The sequence below is a fragment of the Micropterus salmoides genome, unplaced genomic scaffold, assembly GCF_014851395.1.
Source record: "Micropterus salmoides isolate LMB-PRFRI ecotype aquatic unplaced genomic scaffold, ASM1485139v1 Ms_hic_scaffold_1, whole genome shotgun sequence".
In the NCBI taxonomy this organism is placed as follows: domain Eukaryota; kingdom Metazoa; phylum Chordata; class Actinopteri; order Centrarchiformes; family Centrarchidae; genus Micropterus; species Micropterus salmoides.
Genome location: NW_024040040.1, coordinates 22229660 through 22244123, shown reverse-complemented (window position 1 = coordinate 22244123; position 14464 = coordinate 22229660). Strand labels below are relative to the sequence as shown.

The window sequence follows — 14464 nt, the reverse complement described above, 5'->3', positions numbered from 1 at the left end:
GTATACTATTCTAGATAAAGTTCTATAGAATTATTGTCAGAATTTTAAAAATAGAAAAAACATAACTAAGACAACAATAGTGTCAAATGCCATTCAAGGCAACATCTGTGGTGTAGATTTCACTGGTTATTATCACTGGTAGTGTGAGATGTCAGAATTCTGCTAATTGGAATGGGCTAAGCATCCTCACATTCCCTTGTTGAAGACTTGGACCTAACTTTGGAATTTTGACTGGGATGTTTTTGGAGAAAATCAACCATCAAAAAAAAAACAACAAAACGCTGCAGTTATACCTGAGTTGGGTTATCTGCATTTCCCTCCCTTGGCTGGCTGAGCCAGAGATGCATGGGGGACTGATTTCCCTCTGTCCTCAGTTTGTGGTGATTCCAGGCCTCCTTGAATACCTGGAGATGTTGTTGCACTTGAGGAAGATAGATCCAATGGAGAGCGAACAGATCTCTTTCATTGTCTCTCATTCCTTCTGCTTCCAAATTGAAGAAGATGGTGTGGAATAGATGAAGGACATTCCCATAGACATCTCTCCATAGTCTTTCTATTCTGTTGACAAAAATGGAAAGAAAATGAACTCCAAATGTTACAGCTAATAGGCTAACTAGTAAAAATATTTATCACCAATGAACATGTATTTTATCATGTTACTTATTTTTACACTGTAGACCTTATACCAAACCAATACATACCGTTGATTACGCACACTGTGTCCTGTGATGTGGGAATGTTGGTTTGGTCCTCTCAAGTTCACCATGTAATGTGCAACTGCAACATTTTCTCCACCTTCCAAATAAGTAAATATATTTTTATTAATGCAAAAATAGACTTAGACATTGACTATATAACTTTTACATAAGATTCGTATAGTGTTCAATAGTAAAAGATATTGACCATCCAATACTTTAATGCTAAACAGGTTGATCCTGTAGTCTTCCCTTCCCATTGACATTGTGGCTAATTGTGACTTTTATTACAATCACAATATGTAATTTAAGTGTATTACTTTACCTTATCAGACCTAACGCGGGATGGTAAGCCATACTGAGCAACAGCTGACATGAAACTGTCCAGAACAGTGGTGGATCGTTTGTTAGTAGCACATCTTATATAAACAATGAGTCTACTAAATCCATCCACTCCACCATGGATGACAATCCTCCATCTGTAAAATTAGTTATGACAATCGACATTTGTATTTCATACAGCAGGTTTGGGGACAAAAAACAGTTAACTGTGTCATTCCAAAGTATATCTACACATATCTGTGATAAACAATGTTGGAATACCAACCTTATAAGTTTGTGATTACCATCGATGTGCCACAAACTGTTCGGGGCAGGGACACTATATTGTCTGCATCTCAGGATGTGCATGGATAATTGTCGTGCCAGGGTACCCTCAGGACCCACCCTTCGTAAGGAGTCCTGCACACGATGGGCTGCATTTCAGAAGCACAGAAAGTTACATTGATATTTGTAGCATGGGTAGACTATAATTAATTGCTATCTTTAAATGACTTTGATTTGGCATTGTGTTTACCTGTTGAGATTATACACATCTAAAGACAATATATCTGAACAAATTTGAACAAGTACTCGCACTTTTATTGGCAAGAAATTACATCATACCCTGCCGTAAGCAAAGCAAATAGAAATATGTGTCATATCGTAGCCAATGTCCAGCATTGTTGAAGTGCAAATACCTATCATATACAGTTATATGTTGTTGAAGCTACAGGGCAGAGCAGGGCTCCAGCAGGGCTCCAGACTAACTTTTTTACAAGGAGCACTGTGGTCAACAGGCAGAACCTGCAACCTGCAATGTAATTTTTCACTTTTTACCTTTTTTAACTGTATTACTGATCAATCCTTTGATTAATATACAAACTAGCCTACAAAGTGCTGTTTTATTTTAGTTCACAATCACATTTTAAGTGAATGGTGCTTAACAAATCCACATACTGGAAGTTGCGATGCTGTTTTATTTGTGTATCTGTCTAGAAATATTTTATGTTTTAAGCTGCTGTTTTGCTTCATTAACGTGTTCTGTTTAAACTGTGTGGTGCCAGTTGGCTCAGTAAACTTGGGTTTTCCAGCATGTTGTGGGCGACATCTAGTGCACATACAGTTCATGGTGTTGGTGCTAGATCTAAGCCATGTCAACTCCCTCAGTCAGGGGCAGACTGGCACAAAGGCTGGGAAATTTGACTCCATCCCAGGCCACCCAGTTCACACAAACCACCATACAACTAACATTGTAGACTAACATCAACTATTTGTTGATGTAATGGGTACCAAGCTAGGTAGGCTATAGATTTGGCCACTTTGTTCATCTGGGAAGAAAGTTATCCACATTACAAAATACAAACATCTGGGACTGACCATTGGTAGCCTATCTGAACACTGGGTTTTCAAGGTAAACCTAATAAAAACCCTGAGAAATAGCCTAAACCAATCGTAATGATAACACAATTAGCCTATACTGAAAAAAATAGACTAGATAATAATAGAATAGTGATAGACTATATAAGCTATAGTCTGCTCAGATGTTCAAATGATTATCTTTAGGCCTATATTTTAGCATCAATCATCAAATTATCAAAAAACATAAGCTATAGCTTAACATTATGCTTATAATGCAAAAGTGCAAACAGCACGCCTACAAAACAACTACTGATCACAGTGTTTAGCAGTGTCCAGAAATCAAACAACACAAAATAGGCCTAGATATATTATAATGTTTGTATAGCCTATAAAGAAAACACAGTTAAGAGATTTGGCAGCGCACATAAGCCGTTGTCATGGTTCCCACCCACAGCTGTTAACTCGCACAGCGCCTGTTTACACCATGGATCCATCTGCACGGGGCTTGAGACCATAGACGCACACACACAAACGCTAAAACGTGTGGCCATATAGCTGCGTGGAAGTTCTTAACATCGACTTATTAACGGTCGCCAACGTTTATTTGACTGAGAAACACAGAGAGAGACAATGACAAGGTGGATTGTCCTGCTTGCTGTATTATAAAAAAAGCTTACTATAGGATATTATCGCTGCAGCTGGTCAAGTTGACAATTAACGTCAATCCAAAACGGCCTTCAGCTGACAGCCCTCTCCTCGTTTTTCCAGCATGAAATAAACAAATTAAAGCTAGGTAATTCGGTCCAGTCCAACCCTGCAGAAACATATCTGAGTTCACATGTTAACCAGTCATCCTTTTACACAAGAATAAAATGGTTATCAGTTAATTTAGTGTCCCACAGTCGGATTTGCCCTATCCAGGCTACCAATTGAATCATTTAAATGTTCCATTCTATCAATTAGCTGTTATCCGAACATTAATATGCTAATACCATTTGCAAGAAAACATATAGGCCTACTTACTCTGCAGATGTATGCTTCTTGATTTAATATGACCATGGATCATCTTGTATCCTGCTCTGGGGAAATTTCTGTGGATCTCCAATACAATTCTGTCCACTTCTTTGTCAGTCAAAGGAGTGTACAAATTAGATAGCCTGTCAGAACAGTTGATAACAGCAGTGGTAACTAACGTGAAATGTTAGGCAATCAATGTCAGTCATGCATAGCCTACTGTTATGGTTTTCTTTTATATTAATATAAATGCTACATGGATGTAGGCTACAGGTTGGAGCAACCTTAACTTAATATCAACAATGCTTTTCATGTGTGCAAACCAGTGCTGGTTTTGACTATGAGCCACAGTTAATCATTTTGAGCCATGAGCGATTATCCACCTAATTTGTTTAATTTATCTGTCTGACTATCAGATTCAGATAACTGACGTTACAACAAATTTACCTCAATCCGTGATGTGCCATCCACCTTCTAATGGTTCGCGTTGACACTCCAAATAAGTCAGCAATTTGAGCAGCTGGTAAACCCTGCAGAATGTAGGACTCCATTACATCCAGAGGAACTTCCAGTGGACGTCGTCCAGTTGTTGATGTCCTCCACACATCAGATCCCTCTCTGAGTTGTGTGGCTACTTCCTGGAGATTGTGCAATACAACTCTCCATCGCATCTTCCACCCTTGTCAAAATAAATTCCGAAACGCCATATTCCTCCACCCACTGAGCAATATTTACTAGTTCTTGACTAAGTTCTCTTCTCAGGTCTTGATGTAATTCGGCCATTGCAGGCTACTTGGCGGGAAGAAGCTGTGTTGTATAGGGGATCTCCATCAACAGTTTTCAACCCATTATCTGTGACTGTAGGGAATTATCTGGCACTCACTTGTCAGCCGTTATTGTAAAAAGTCCAGGAAACAGATTTGTTACATGTAGGTGTGATGTCATTACCTGCCTGTGAATACAGCTTAATGCTGCGTTCCAGGCAACTGGCAAATTTCCGACCTCCAACTAGAAAAGGTACCATGGAACGCCACCTGAAGTTGGATTTCCTACTTGTGAACTCGGAAAAAATTATGTACCTGACTTCAGTGGCCGACATAGGATAAAAGAAGTCGTCGTCTGAGACAGCAGAGAGTAGCAAGTCAAATAATTAAATATACAAATTATAAAATGTAAATAATGGTAATGTGGACATGTAAAGTAATTTACAGCATCAACAGAAGTGTAATGATAAATATTGTGCATTAAATACTAATAGTAATAATAATAATGAGTACCGGTATATTTCATTTGGAATGGATACAATCTTAAAAACAACATCGAGACAGAGTAACCAGAGTATTGAAGCAGAGAATATTGCTTATTGAGTATTTTTCCCTGTGTCCTCTTTCTTCAGACTTCTTCAGGAAATGACCCTTGAAGAACACAGAGAGCTCTCTACACTTCTGCTGGAGAGGCAGCCAGGCCTGGTCTTTGATGCCTTGATAATGCATCAGCGCAGACATGATGCCCCTCCTTATGCCGGAGTGCCAGGAGGTCCTTGGTGTACTTGTGGTAACTGTAGGGAAATGCCTACAGACCAGGAGAGGAAATGCTGTGGCCAGGAGCAAGCGAACTGTGTGAGCCTACTGCCACACTTCTCCCAGTACTGCCTTGAAGAAGGCTTTATTCGCAGGCAGTACCAGGAGGACATTAAGGCATTAGGCAACATCAGGGAGCCTGGGGATGACAACAGGGAGTAACGCCATGGTGCCTATTGACACTTAATCTATTGGCAACATGGAGCTTTAGGCCCAGTTGTTGTGTTTGGAGGATCAGGGACAAGTTCCCTGATCCTCAAGGACACTACACAGGTTTTATTCCTGGACTGTGAATTTCCTTCCAGGCCCTATGGCATGGTCATACGGTTTCACACAAATACTCACAAACCTGCCTCAGCATAATCAAACAAATGTACATAGTTAACATTTGATGTATTATTACATTTCTATATATATTTATTCATATTTCTCCCCTCCTTATTTAAATTTGATGTATTTTGTATAGTTATATGTATATTGTGTTATAGTTGTTCAACTGCAGTTCGATGGTATTGAAAAAATAAAAAGGTAAGAAATACTTATTCATTTAGCTGACACTTTTATCCAAAGCAACTTACAATTGCTATATATGTCAGAGGTTGCAAGCCTCTGGAGCAACTAGGGGTTAAGTGTCTTGCTCAGGGACACAATGGTGGATGTCTCACAGCGGGAACCGAACCCAGGCCTCCCACACCACAGGCAAGCATCTTATCTATGCGCCATCACATGGTGGAAAGCACATGGCGTTTTTATATATTACTTATATACATTTGAACACGTGTTAAGCATGACAATTTCAAACTTTGCCATAACATTTCCAATACCAATTTTAGTTATTTATATTTACATAATAGGGGACAGCTGTAGCCTTACTTATCATTACTGTTCAAAATTGTAAACTGTAATTTAGGCTACCTACTGAAAATAATATGCGCTGGTCACAGTGGACTTAGCAGAATACAGTGTACAAAATGGAAAAACATGAAATAACCACTGGAGGAGGGTAGGAACAGAATTTAATGTTAATAAATTTCTCTTTTTGAAGAGTAAAAGCTATGACTTTGTCAGTGAACTGAAGTTCTTTCCCTCGTGATCCTGCCTGACAAGTACCAGGACACATGCAAGGTGATCTCCTATGGGGATCCTTCCACATCAGATGCTGGTTGGAATAACGGTCCTGTTGAAGACAGTGCCATCAAACATAGTTACAGACTATATTGTAATGTAAATATCATTCAGTGACATGTAATATGGTACAACATAGGCAACAAATTTGTGTAACTTACCTAGACCTCTTCTGACGTCTCTGCAACAAGTCTGATGTGGCTGGTACAGGTACAGGGGGCACCAAACCAAGCTGTCTGGGGTCATCTGGGAGAAGGCTCCTCCTTCTAGGCATCCCCACTCCACTTGTGAGTCTGTTCTTCACAATCCTTCTTTGCATCTCAGAAATGTATCTGTAGGTTTTTTCAGATTTCAAGGCATATCCGCTGTATCTTCTACCGTTCTTCTTATACAATCTTTTGAAACTTTTGAAACATTTCTGTCCACTAAACTGTAAAGTAGAACAAGAGAAAACCTTGAGTGTAAAGACAATCAATTGCATATAAAACATGGGCTGAATATTGTACTATGAATGGGAATATTATACAAGTGTAAAACGTACATCTCTTTGCCGTCCAACGTTTTCATTGTTGGTCGGTTCCGGTGGAAATTGTAGTCCAAAGCAGCAAGCAGAACTCTTGCCTCATAAACTGAGGGGCTGAAAGCATAGCACTTGCTGGCATACATCAGGATATGATTCTGGAATGACTCTATGTCTGCAGTCGATCTGATAGAACAAACAAATACATACTTATGTGTACATGGGCAGTAAGCATAAATATTAGTAATATACATCAGTGTGAAAAAGTATAGCCACACTACCTGAATCGCAGATATTTGTGAACATCTTTCTGCCACCTCTTATTGAGAACTATATCCACTAAAGCTTTGTGGCACTGGGAGACTCTCTGGATCCACATATTTCCCCGCATTTGATCCGATTCAAGGTGCCCGTGTTTGCAACTTCCCATAGTCCAGGTGTGAATGTTGCAGACATGGTGAAGGATGCCAACCCATAATGCCTGCAAAACAGAAAAATGCACTATAAATATGTCCTTAATATAGCAATTAATGAAATTACTCAAAGATATAATAAAATTGTGTGCTTACAAGAAACTGCCCACGTGTGTCAGCAGTCTTGCAACACCACCGAAAATGGTTGACTATGTCCTTCAGCCAGTTGAAGAGGATGGACGGTCCTTTTATCTTTGCTGCCTTGAAAAGAGAAAAATAAATATTACTGTAAAATACAGGCATTCAACTATAGTCTGTGTGTAGAGGTGAAAGTGTAAATGTTCAACACCCCCCCCCAAAAAAGAAAACACTAAATGACTACACCAAATGTCTAGAATGAGTAACACATCTTCTGGCAGAGGAAAGTAAACAAAATCTGTTGTCTTTGAGTGCAATGAAACCTTCCGTACTGTCATCCATCAACTGCACATAGTTCAATAACCCTGATGTACAGAATAGTAACTTTATGGTTAATAATTGTTTCACAACATTAGCCAGTTATTACACTTACTGCTGCTATTTTTTTTAGGTTCTTCGCACCATGCAACATGTCCAGACTGTGATGAATTCCAAGGGCCTTGTATTTGCCTTTGTCTGGGTCTATGAAGTGGTAAATAATGTCATGTTACTATAATATTTATATTGCTGTTATACACATGCATCCATACAATATATCACATGAATACTTAATCATAAGGGCACCAATCTGGGCATGAGCATCTGTGCCAATCTCCACTAGCTTTATTTCTGATGTAAGCTTGTCCACAGTCTGGATGAAACCCTCCTTCTCCATGACGACAGAGTTCCATGATGTTTGCCGCTTGTCTATGGTGGCAACATGAATGATCTCCTTGGTGTCATTCTCCATGGTGGTGTGGCTGCAGTATTGTGCACAGTGACCAGGAGAGTCATTTCTGCCATCCGTTGAAATTTTTAAAAATATAATTCAACAGAAAAACAGTTATTAGTTGTTTCCATACTGTCATTTCTTAGTGTATTCAATAGCTATGTTACATAATACAGTATCAACTACACACCTAGGACAACATCTTTCCCTTGAAGGCCACAAAGAACCTCTGTCCTTCTGTCTTCCCAGAAATCCTTTATTGTATTGACGCAGTAAGTGTCCTGAATGGAGAAGAAAGTGTTCCTGTTCACCATCCCCGTGTTCATGAATTTGAACAAGAGGGCAACGTTTGCGTAGTTGTTGCCAAACAACAAAATGTTGGTGGACAAGAGAAAATCTCCAGCTTGCATCCCAAACTTCATCACAGTCTGGGAATTCCACCTCCACAAGCTGTGTCCATTATATCTAAAAGTCCCACAGAAGAAACATTTGCTTTTGTCATGTACAGCACTGGCTTTTGGTATAACCTTTCATTTTATACTAATTTAAAGTTGTGATATTCTGTGATTGTCTGGACTTACCCATTCGATAGTAGCTGCTGTGCCCTTGGTGGTGATGTTGATCTCAAAGGGTGCAACAGAGTTGCACGGCGCACCAGTCCTCAGAAGGCCAGTGCATTTATCCACAGGCAGGATCAGAAATGTAGCCAGTTGTCTTAAGCAGTTCTCGTACACTATGGAGGCTCTGACACCTAATGTCATCTTCACGAAGGACATTCTGTGGTTCTGGGAAAACAGAGTCATGATCACAGGGAGAAGGCTCATCAGGAACATCTTCATGTGCAGGCAAGGAAGTCCATCGATAGAGTGTGCTTTCTTCAGTGCTCCACCCATTCTATTGAGGCACAAAAATCTGTAGTAAACAAACACCACAAAACAATTGCAAATTGAGACTGACAAATAACACACCGTATAGAAATCGGTGGAAGATCCTCTTCATCAGAGCTGAAACCATTCTGTCCATCATCTCTTTCAAGGGAGTAAGATGAAGCTTTATCTGCCCAATCAATTCTTTACATAATAAAAACAAGTTCTCAAATAATATCACTGAAAAATAATACATGTAATTCAGAAGTGCTACTTATACACTGTTCATTGGGTCATTGAAAACATTTTCCTCCAAGTCCTCCTCAACAGTGCTCATGTCATGTAAGCTGCAAAAAACATATTACAAATATATATTATGAACATTTGGAGAAAAGCAATACAGGGCTAAAAGTTATGATGTGTACATGTTACCTTTGTTCAAGGCCCTGAATTTCTGTGGCTTCAGGAATGACATCAAGATGCTCATCTCTGTAAAGAATAACCAGAGCAAGTTGTGTAAATCCCACATATTCAATAGTAGATATAGACCAAAAATAAAATAACACACTAATCATAAAGTTCATGTTTCTAATCAAAGCTATTAGGACAAAATTAATATATTGTTATGCATGACTTACCGGTCTGTTCCACTAGAAGCACCAATGCTAGACAATGCTGGAGCTGGGACTTGCAAAGGTTTTCTCTTCAAGGGAGTCGATGCTGCAGGACCTGTCTAGTAGCTGGAGAAACAGCAGCAGCCTCAATAAATGAAGTGCTACATGACTGTAATACATTACTGTACTGTAATCCACAATGTGTTACATCTTTGTAGGGTTTGCTCATCTTGCCTAATAAATTGAATATCCCAAAAACTATCACATCTAGTGCAAGTATGATCACCAACAGACAACATGGAAAACGTAAGCGAAGAGTGTGTAAAAATGGCTCTGTTTCTGTACCACAGTCCATTATAAAACACATCATGGGTAAGTTTACAAAGCCATAGTCAGGTGAGGATCAAGGGTGCTCTACAATATAATATAACACAAATAAGTACTGAGTGCCATAATTTGAGCTTGTGGTAACCTTTGTATGCACCCTAGAAGCAATACAAACAAATACGTTGTTTTTAATGTAAATTCTGACAATAAGCAAAATTAGTCACTTGATAAGCACGCAGTGTTGTTATCATAATGCTGTTAGCAGTAAAAATAAATGTTTTCCCCCAGGGCAGTAAACATTTAGCTCGCTAATCTGAGCCACCATGCTCCATGCAATGTTACGGTTTAGCTAATTGTAATCATCAGCTGATTGTCTCACAAACACAAAAGACACATTTCTGTCCACTAAACGAAGCTGAAGTGCTGGAGAACAACCTTCGAAATAACAATCCAACTAACGTTACATATTTCTTCTAATAGGGTAGTAAATGTTTAGCTGGCTAATATGAGCTGTTAGCTGTAGGCTAACTTACTGTTTTGCAGTCAATAATACTAATCAGCTGATTGTCTCACGAACGTAACCAGCACATTTATCCCCACATAGCAAAGCCATAACACAGCGAGGGAGAAGAACCACATGAAACTATCCAACTACATATTTTACACCACTGACAAGGGAAAAGTCATTTCTCACGGTGTCTATGGCTAGCTTCTGGCTAATGCTAACATTATCAAACAAGTTTTCATTTGCAGTGCTAAAGTTGGAATACCTTACCTGTGCATCAGAAAACTGGCAACTTCGGTGTGGCTTTGAAAACATTTTTCCCTCATTAGACCCTTCCATCTGGGAAAAGCCACACAGATGTTTACCCATGATTTCTGCCTGCGTCGCTCCCGTATAAGTCTGGCTTCATCATGCTTTCGCTTCTTTGAAGCAGATTCACCCTCCGTGAGCTCTTGTGCTAAATAATAGCTGTGGTCCTCCATTTGTCCAAAATTCCACTACTAATAAAGTAGAGCTTCTACTACTACCTAGTAGTTAGAAACGTACAACTTCTTCTTGCTCTTGCTCCTACTTCTTCTGCTGCTTCTCTTTCAAGGTAGTGACGAAAGCGTTGTTTGTTCGCTGTAGGCTACGGTAGAAACATGATGACACAATATGTCGACCTCCACAGCAGGGGGTGCCTCGTGTATGTAGATATAAATAGCTCGTTCTAAGGTATTAAAAACATAAGGGTTCATTATGCAAGGTCTTTATACACCACTGAAAACACAGTTATGGATATCATATTGCATTTCTGTCAATAGATCCTCAGATATATTATACACTGAACATTTAACTAGTTAGCTATAGCTATTTATGTTATATTAAGTTGTTGCAGTTAAAATGCCATCCTTTTAATTAACACCTAAAACACTGCTGAGGGTGCAACTGAGTGTACATGTTGTCACAGTTAGCCATGGTTTTTGTTCACTTTCGGTGTCATGTACCACCATGCACCTGGAATGCTTTGATGTGGGAAGTCGGAAGTTTCAACCAGTTTCCGACCGGTTTTGAACGCAGCATAACTCCTTCTAAACTTTCTACCAATCATTACACTCTTCCAGGGACAGCATATCCACACTGAAGATAGTATCAGTCATCGGCTGCTCGACCTGACTTAGTGGGCGGGCCACAACACGTTGATTGACAGTTAAGGAAGAGGAAGGAAAAAGCAATGACAATAGGTCTGTAAGGAAAAAGCAGTGACAATAGGTCTCTTAAGGGAAAAGCAATGACAATAGGTCTCATTGGGGAAAGGCAAAAGCAAATGTATGTATTTATTCTTTTATTCATTCATTCTTTCTTTGATATATTTCTGCATTTATTTATTTATTCTTTTATTCATTCATTCTTTCTTTGATATATTTCCCCATTTATTTATTTATTCTTTTATTCATTAATTCTTTCTTGCATTTATTTCCCCATTTATTTATTTATTCTTTCATTCAGTTCTGTCACTTTGGATGTTCCATAGAGGTAAGGTATATACTAAGACATTTCATAAACTTCTATCAAAAATAAATCAAATATTTACATGAGGGATATGGGGACCTGTGCCCTAGTAGAGCTTTATGTCTAGCAACGCCGCTGGTCTCTAGGTTTGAGTCATTCATTTGTCACGTGACAGCACTGTGGAGCAGAAACTAACTATTTGTTGTTGTGAATTATTTTGGAGAATTATAGCCTAAATTGTTATCATTAATTACTAGAGCAATGGTGGTCTACATTTTCATCATTTAAAGTGTTATTTTATAGTGTAAAGTTAGGATCACAGTGTTAAAACTCTATAGCTCTGAGTGTATGTGTTCCTTTCTGTATCTAACTGCCCAGGCTCAGCAGTAGCACGTGTGTGTGTGTGAGTGTGTGTGTGAGCAAGCACAGTGGGAAGCAGCATCAAAAAATCCGGCAAAGGAAAATATAGAAGCAGATTTTGTGAAAATTGCATTACAAAACATACATTAATATAGTCCATCACAGTAAGAATGTCCTGAACCGTGCGAAGTTCCTATTGAAACTGAAGGGATTTTTTAGGGCCCGAGCACGACCGTGTGAGGTCCCTATTGAATTTGCTAAGATTATTAGGGCCCGAGCACGACCGAGCGAGGTCCCTATTGAATTTGCTAAGATTATATTTAGGGCCTGAGCACAACCGTGCGAGGTCCCTATTGAATTTGCTAAGATTATTAGGGCCCGAGCACGACCGTGCGAGGTCCCTATTGAATTTGCTAAGATTATATATATATTTAGGACCCGAGCACGACCGTGCGAGGTCCCTATTGAATTTGCTCAGATTATTAGGGCCCGAGCACGACCGTGCGAGGTCCCTATTGAATTTGCTCAGATTTTTTTTTTAGGGCCCGAGCACGACCGTGTGAGGTCCCTATTGAATTTGCTCTGATTATTATTAGGGCCCGAGCACGACCGTGTGAGGTCCCTATTGAATTTGCTCGGATTATATATATATTTTTAGGGCCCGAGCACGACCGTGTGAGGTCCCTATTGAATTTGCTCGGATTATATATATATATAATCCGAGTGTGTTCTCAAGTCCCGCCTTGAACACATGTACATGCTGACATTCACCCACAGTCATAGCGCCACCTGCTGGCAGAAGGAAGTTACTTTTAACGAAGCAGCCCCCGCCGCACGTTTCACCTACGTGCACGAATTTTCTGTGGTACGTGTACCTTGTCCAGACGCATAAAAAAGCCTCTTGGAGAGATGCCCTAAAATCAACAGGAAGTCGGCCATTTTGAATTTTACGTCAAATTTTGGATGATTTACACACTTCGTACTTTAACGAACTCCTCCTAGGGATTTAGTCCGACCGACTTCAAATTTTCGCTGTGCCTTCTAAAGGCATTGAAGATGAAAAGTTGTGCTATTTTCGAGTTTTCGTCAATGGGTGTGTCCGTGGCGTGGCGTCAAAGATCAAGTCTTCGCCATGACACAGGAAGTTGTTGTAACTTCAGTGTACATGCTCACATCTGAACCAAACTTTACGTGCTTGATAACTCTCCCACCCCACTATGGAGGACCGATCCTGACACAGTCAGAAATAAATACAGAAATAAATAAGTGCTCAATAAATAAATAAGCATCCAATTAAATACACAAAAAATAAAGTAAATTAATAAATGTAGGTAGTTATTAAATTATACAAGGAGACATCAATGTATATATTTTAATTAGTGCCTTTAATACGCCTTTAATAGTGCCTTTAATAGTATTATTAGTATATATATAATAATACCTTTATTTATTAACCTTTGTTATAATTACCTTATTTGTTTATTCAACTTTATTTATTACTAATTTTTTAAATGTATTTATTTATGTGTGTGTTTTAATATTTTTGTCTGTTTTATTCTTCCTTTGTATTTTTCTACCTTATTTATTTTCACCCATGGTATTTATTTCTGCCTGTCTTTTTTAAATTTTTGTATGCATTTCTGCCTCATTATGCAAATGAGGAGGGGCTGTGTCTCAAGGGGTCATCTTCTCTGCTATTGGTGGACCAGTCAGACAGGAGAGCTCCTACTCTGCCTGCAGACATCAACGATCTTGCCCCTCACACAGTCAGATGGCTTCCTTCAGTGCGCTGAGGTGTTTAACAACTCTGAAGACAATACTACCAGCCATGTCTTCCTTCTCTTTTCACGTAGACGCACCGACAGACAGTGCTTTCAGTTTGCTGCATGCATGGACACAGAACTGCGGTATAGGGAGAAGCACACGGTCAGCTGGCTGCCGCTAAATCTGGAGTGCACTCGTATTCAATTCTGTATGGTAAATTCAGTTTTAGAGACTTTTTCTGTCCGTTTCTCTCTTTACAAAGACGCATGTTGCAGTCAGAGTCTTCTCTGAGATGCGAGCACGACATACAACACAATTTATCAAATTACACATCGGATATACAGTATGAAAATAAGATTGATTGGATTATACTCACAGGAAGTATAAAATCTGTTACATGCGTCTATTAAAAGTAAAGTAACACAAAAATGTCAGGGAAATTACTTTACTTAGATTTCAGGACTGCAGTTGTACATTTGAAATACCTTCCTACCTTTCTGATAGGAAGCCTTCTTGAGGTGGTATAAAACATTTCTTCTTATATTCTGATTTGAGTTGTGGACAACTATGACCACATGAATTAAAAAATTAAACATTTCACTG

General features: G+C 39.1%; 2 protein-coding genes across 2 annotated transcripts in view; both read right to left on the bottom strand.

Moving 5' to 3' along the window:
• Positions 1–14464, bottom strand: part of nlgn4xa (neuroligin 4 X-linked a) — a 319083-nt gene that overhangs the window by 19537 nt on the left and 285082 nt on the right. The window lies entirely within an intron of this gene.
• LOC119905475 lies at positions 5968–7994 on the bottom strand. The gene is made up of 7 exons (XM_038722548.1): positions 7778–7994; positions 7599–7687; positions 7184–7288; positions 6896–7095; positions 6636–6800; positions 6256–6524; positions 5968–6146 (listed from the first exon to the last, which is right to left on the bottom strand). Exons 1-6 carry the CDS (start codon positions 7953–7955, stop codon positions 6446–6448), a joined length of 816 nt encoding a protein of 271 aa, XP_038578476.1. The 5' UTR covers positions 7956–7994; the 3' UTR covers positions 5968–6146; positions 6256–6445.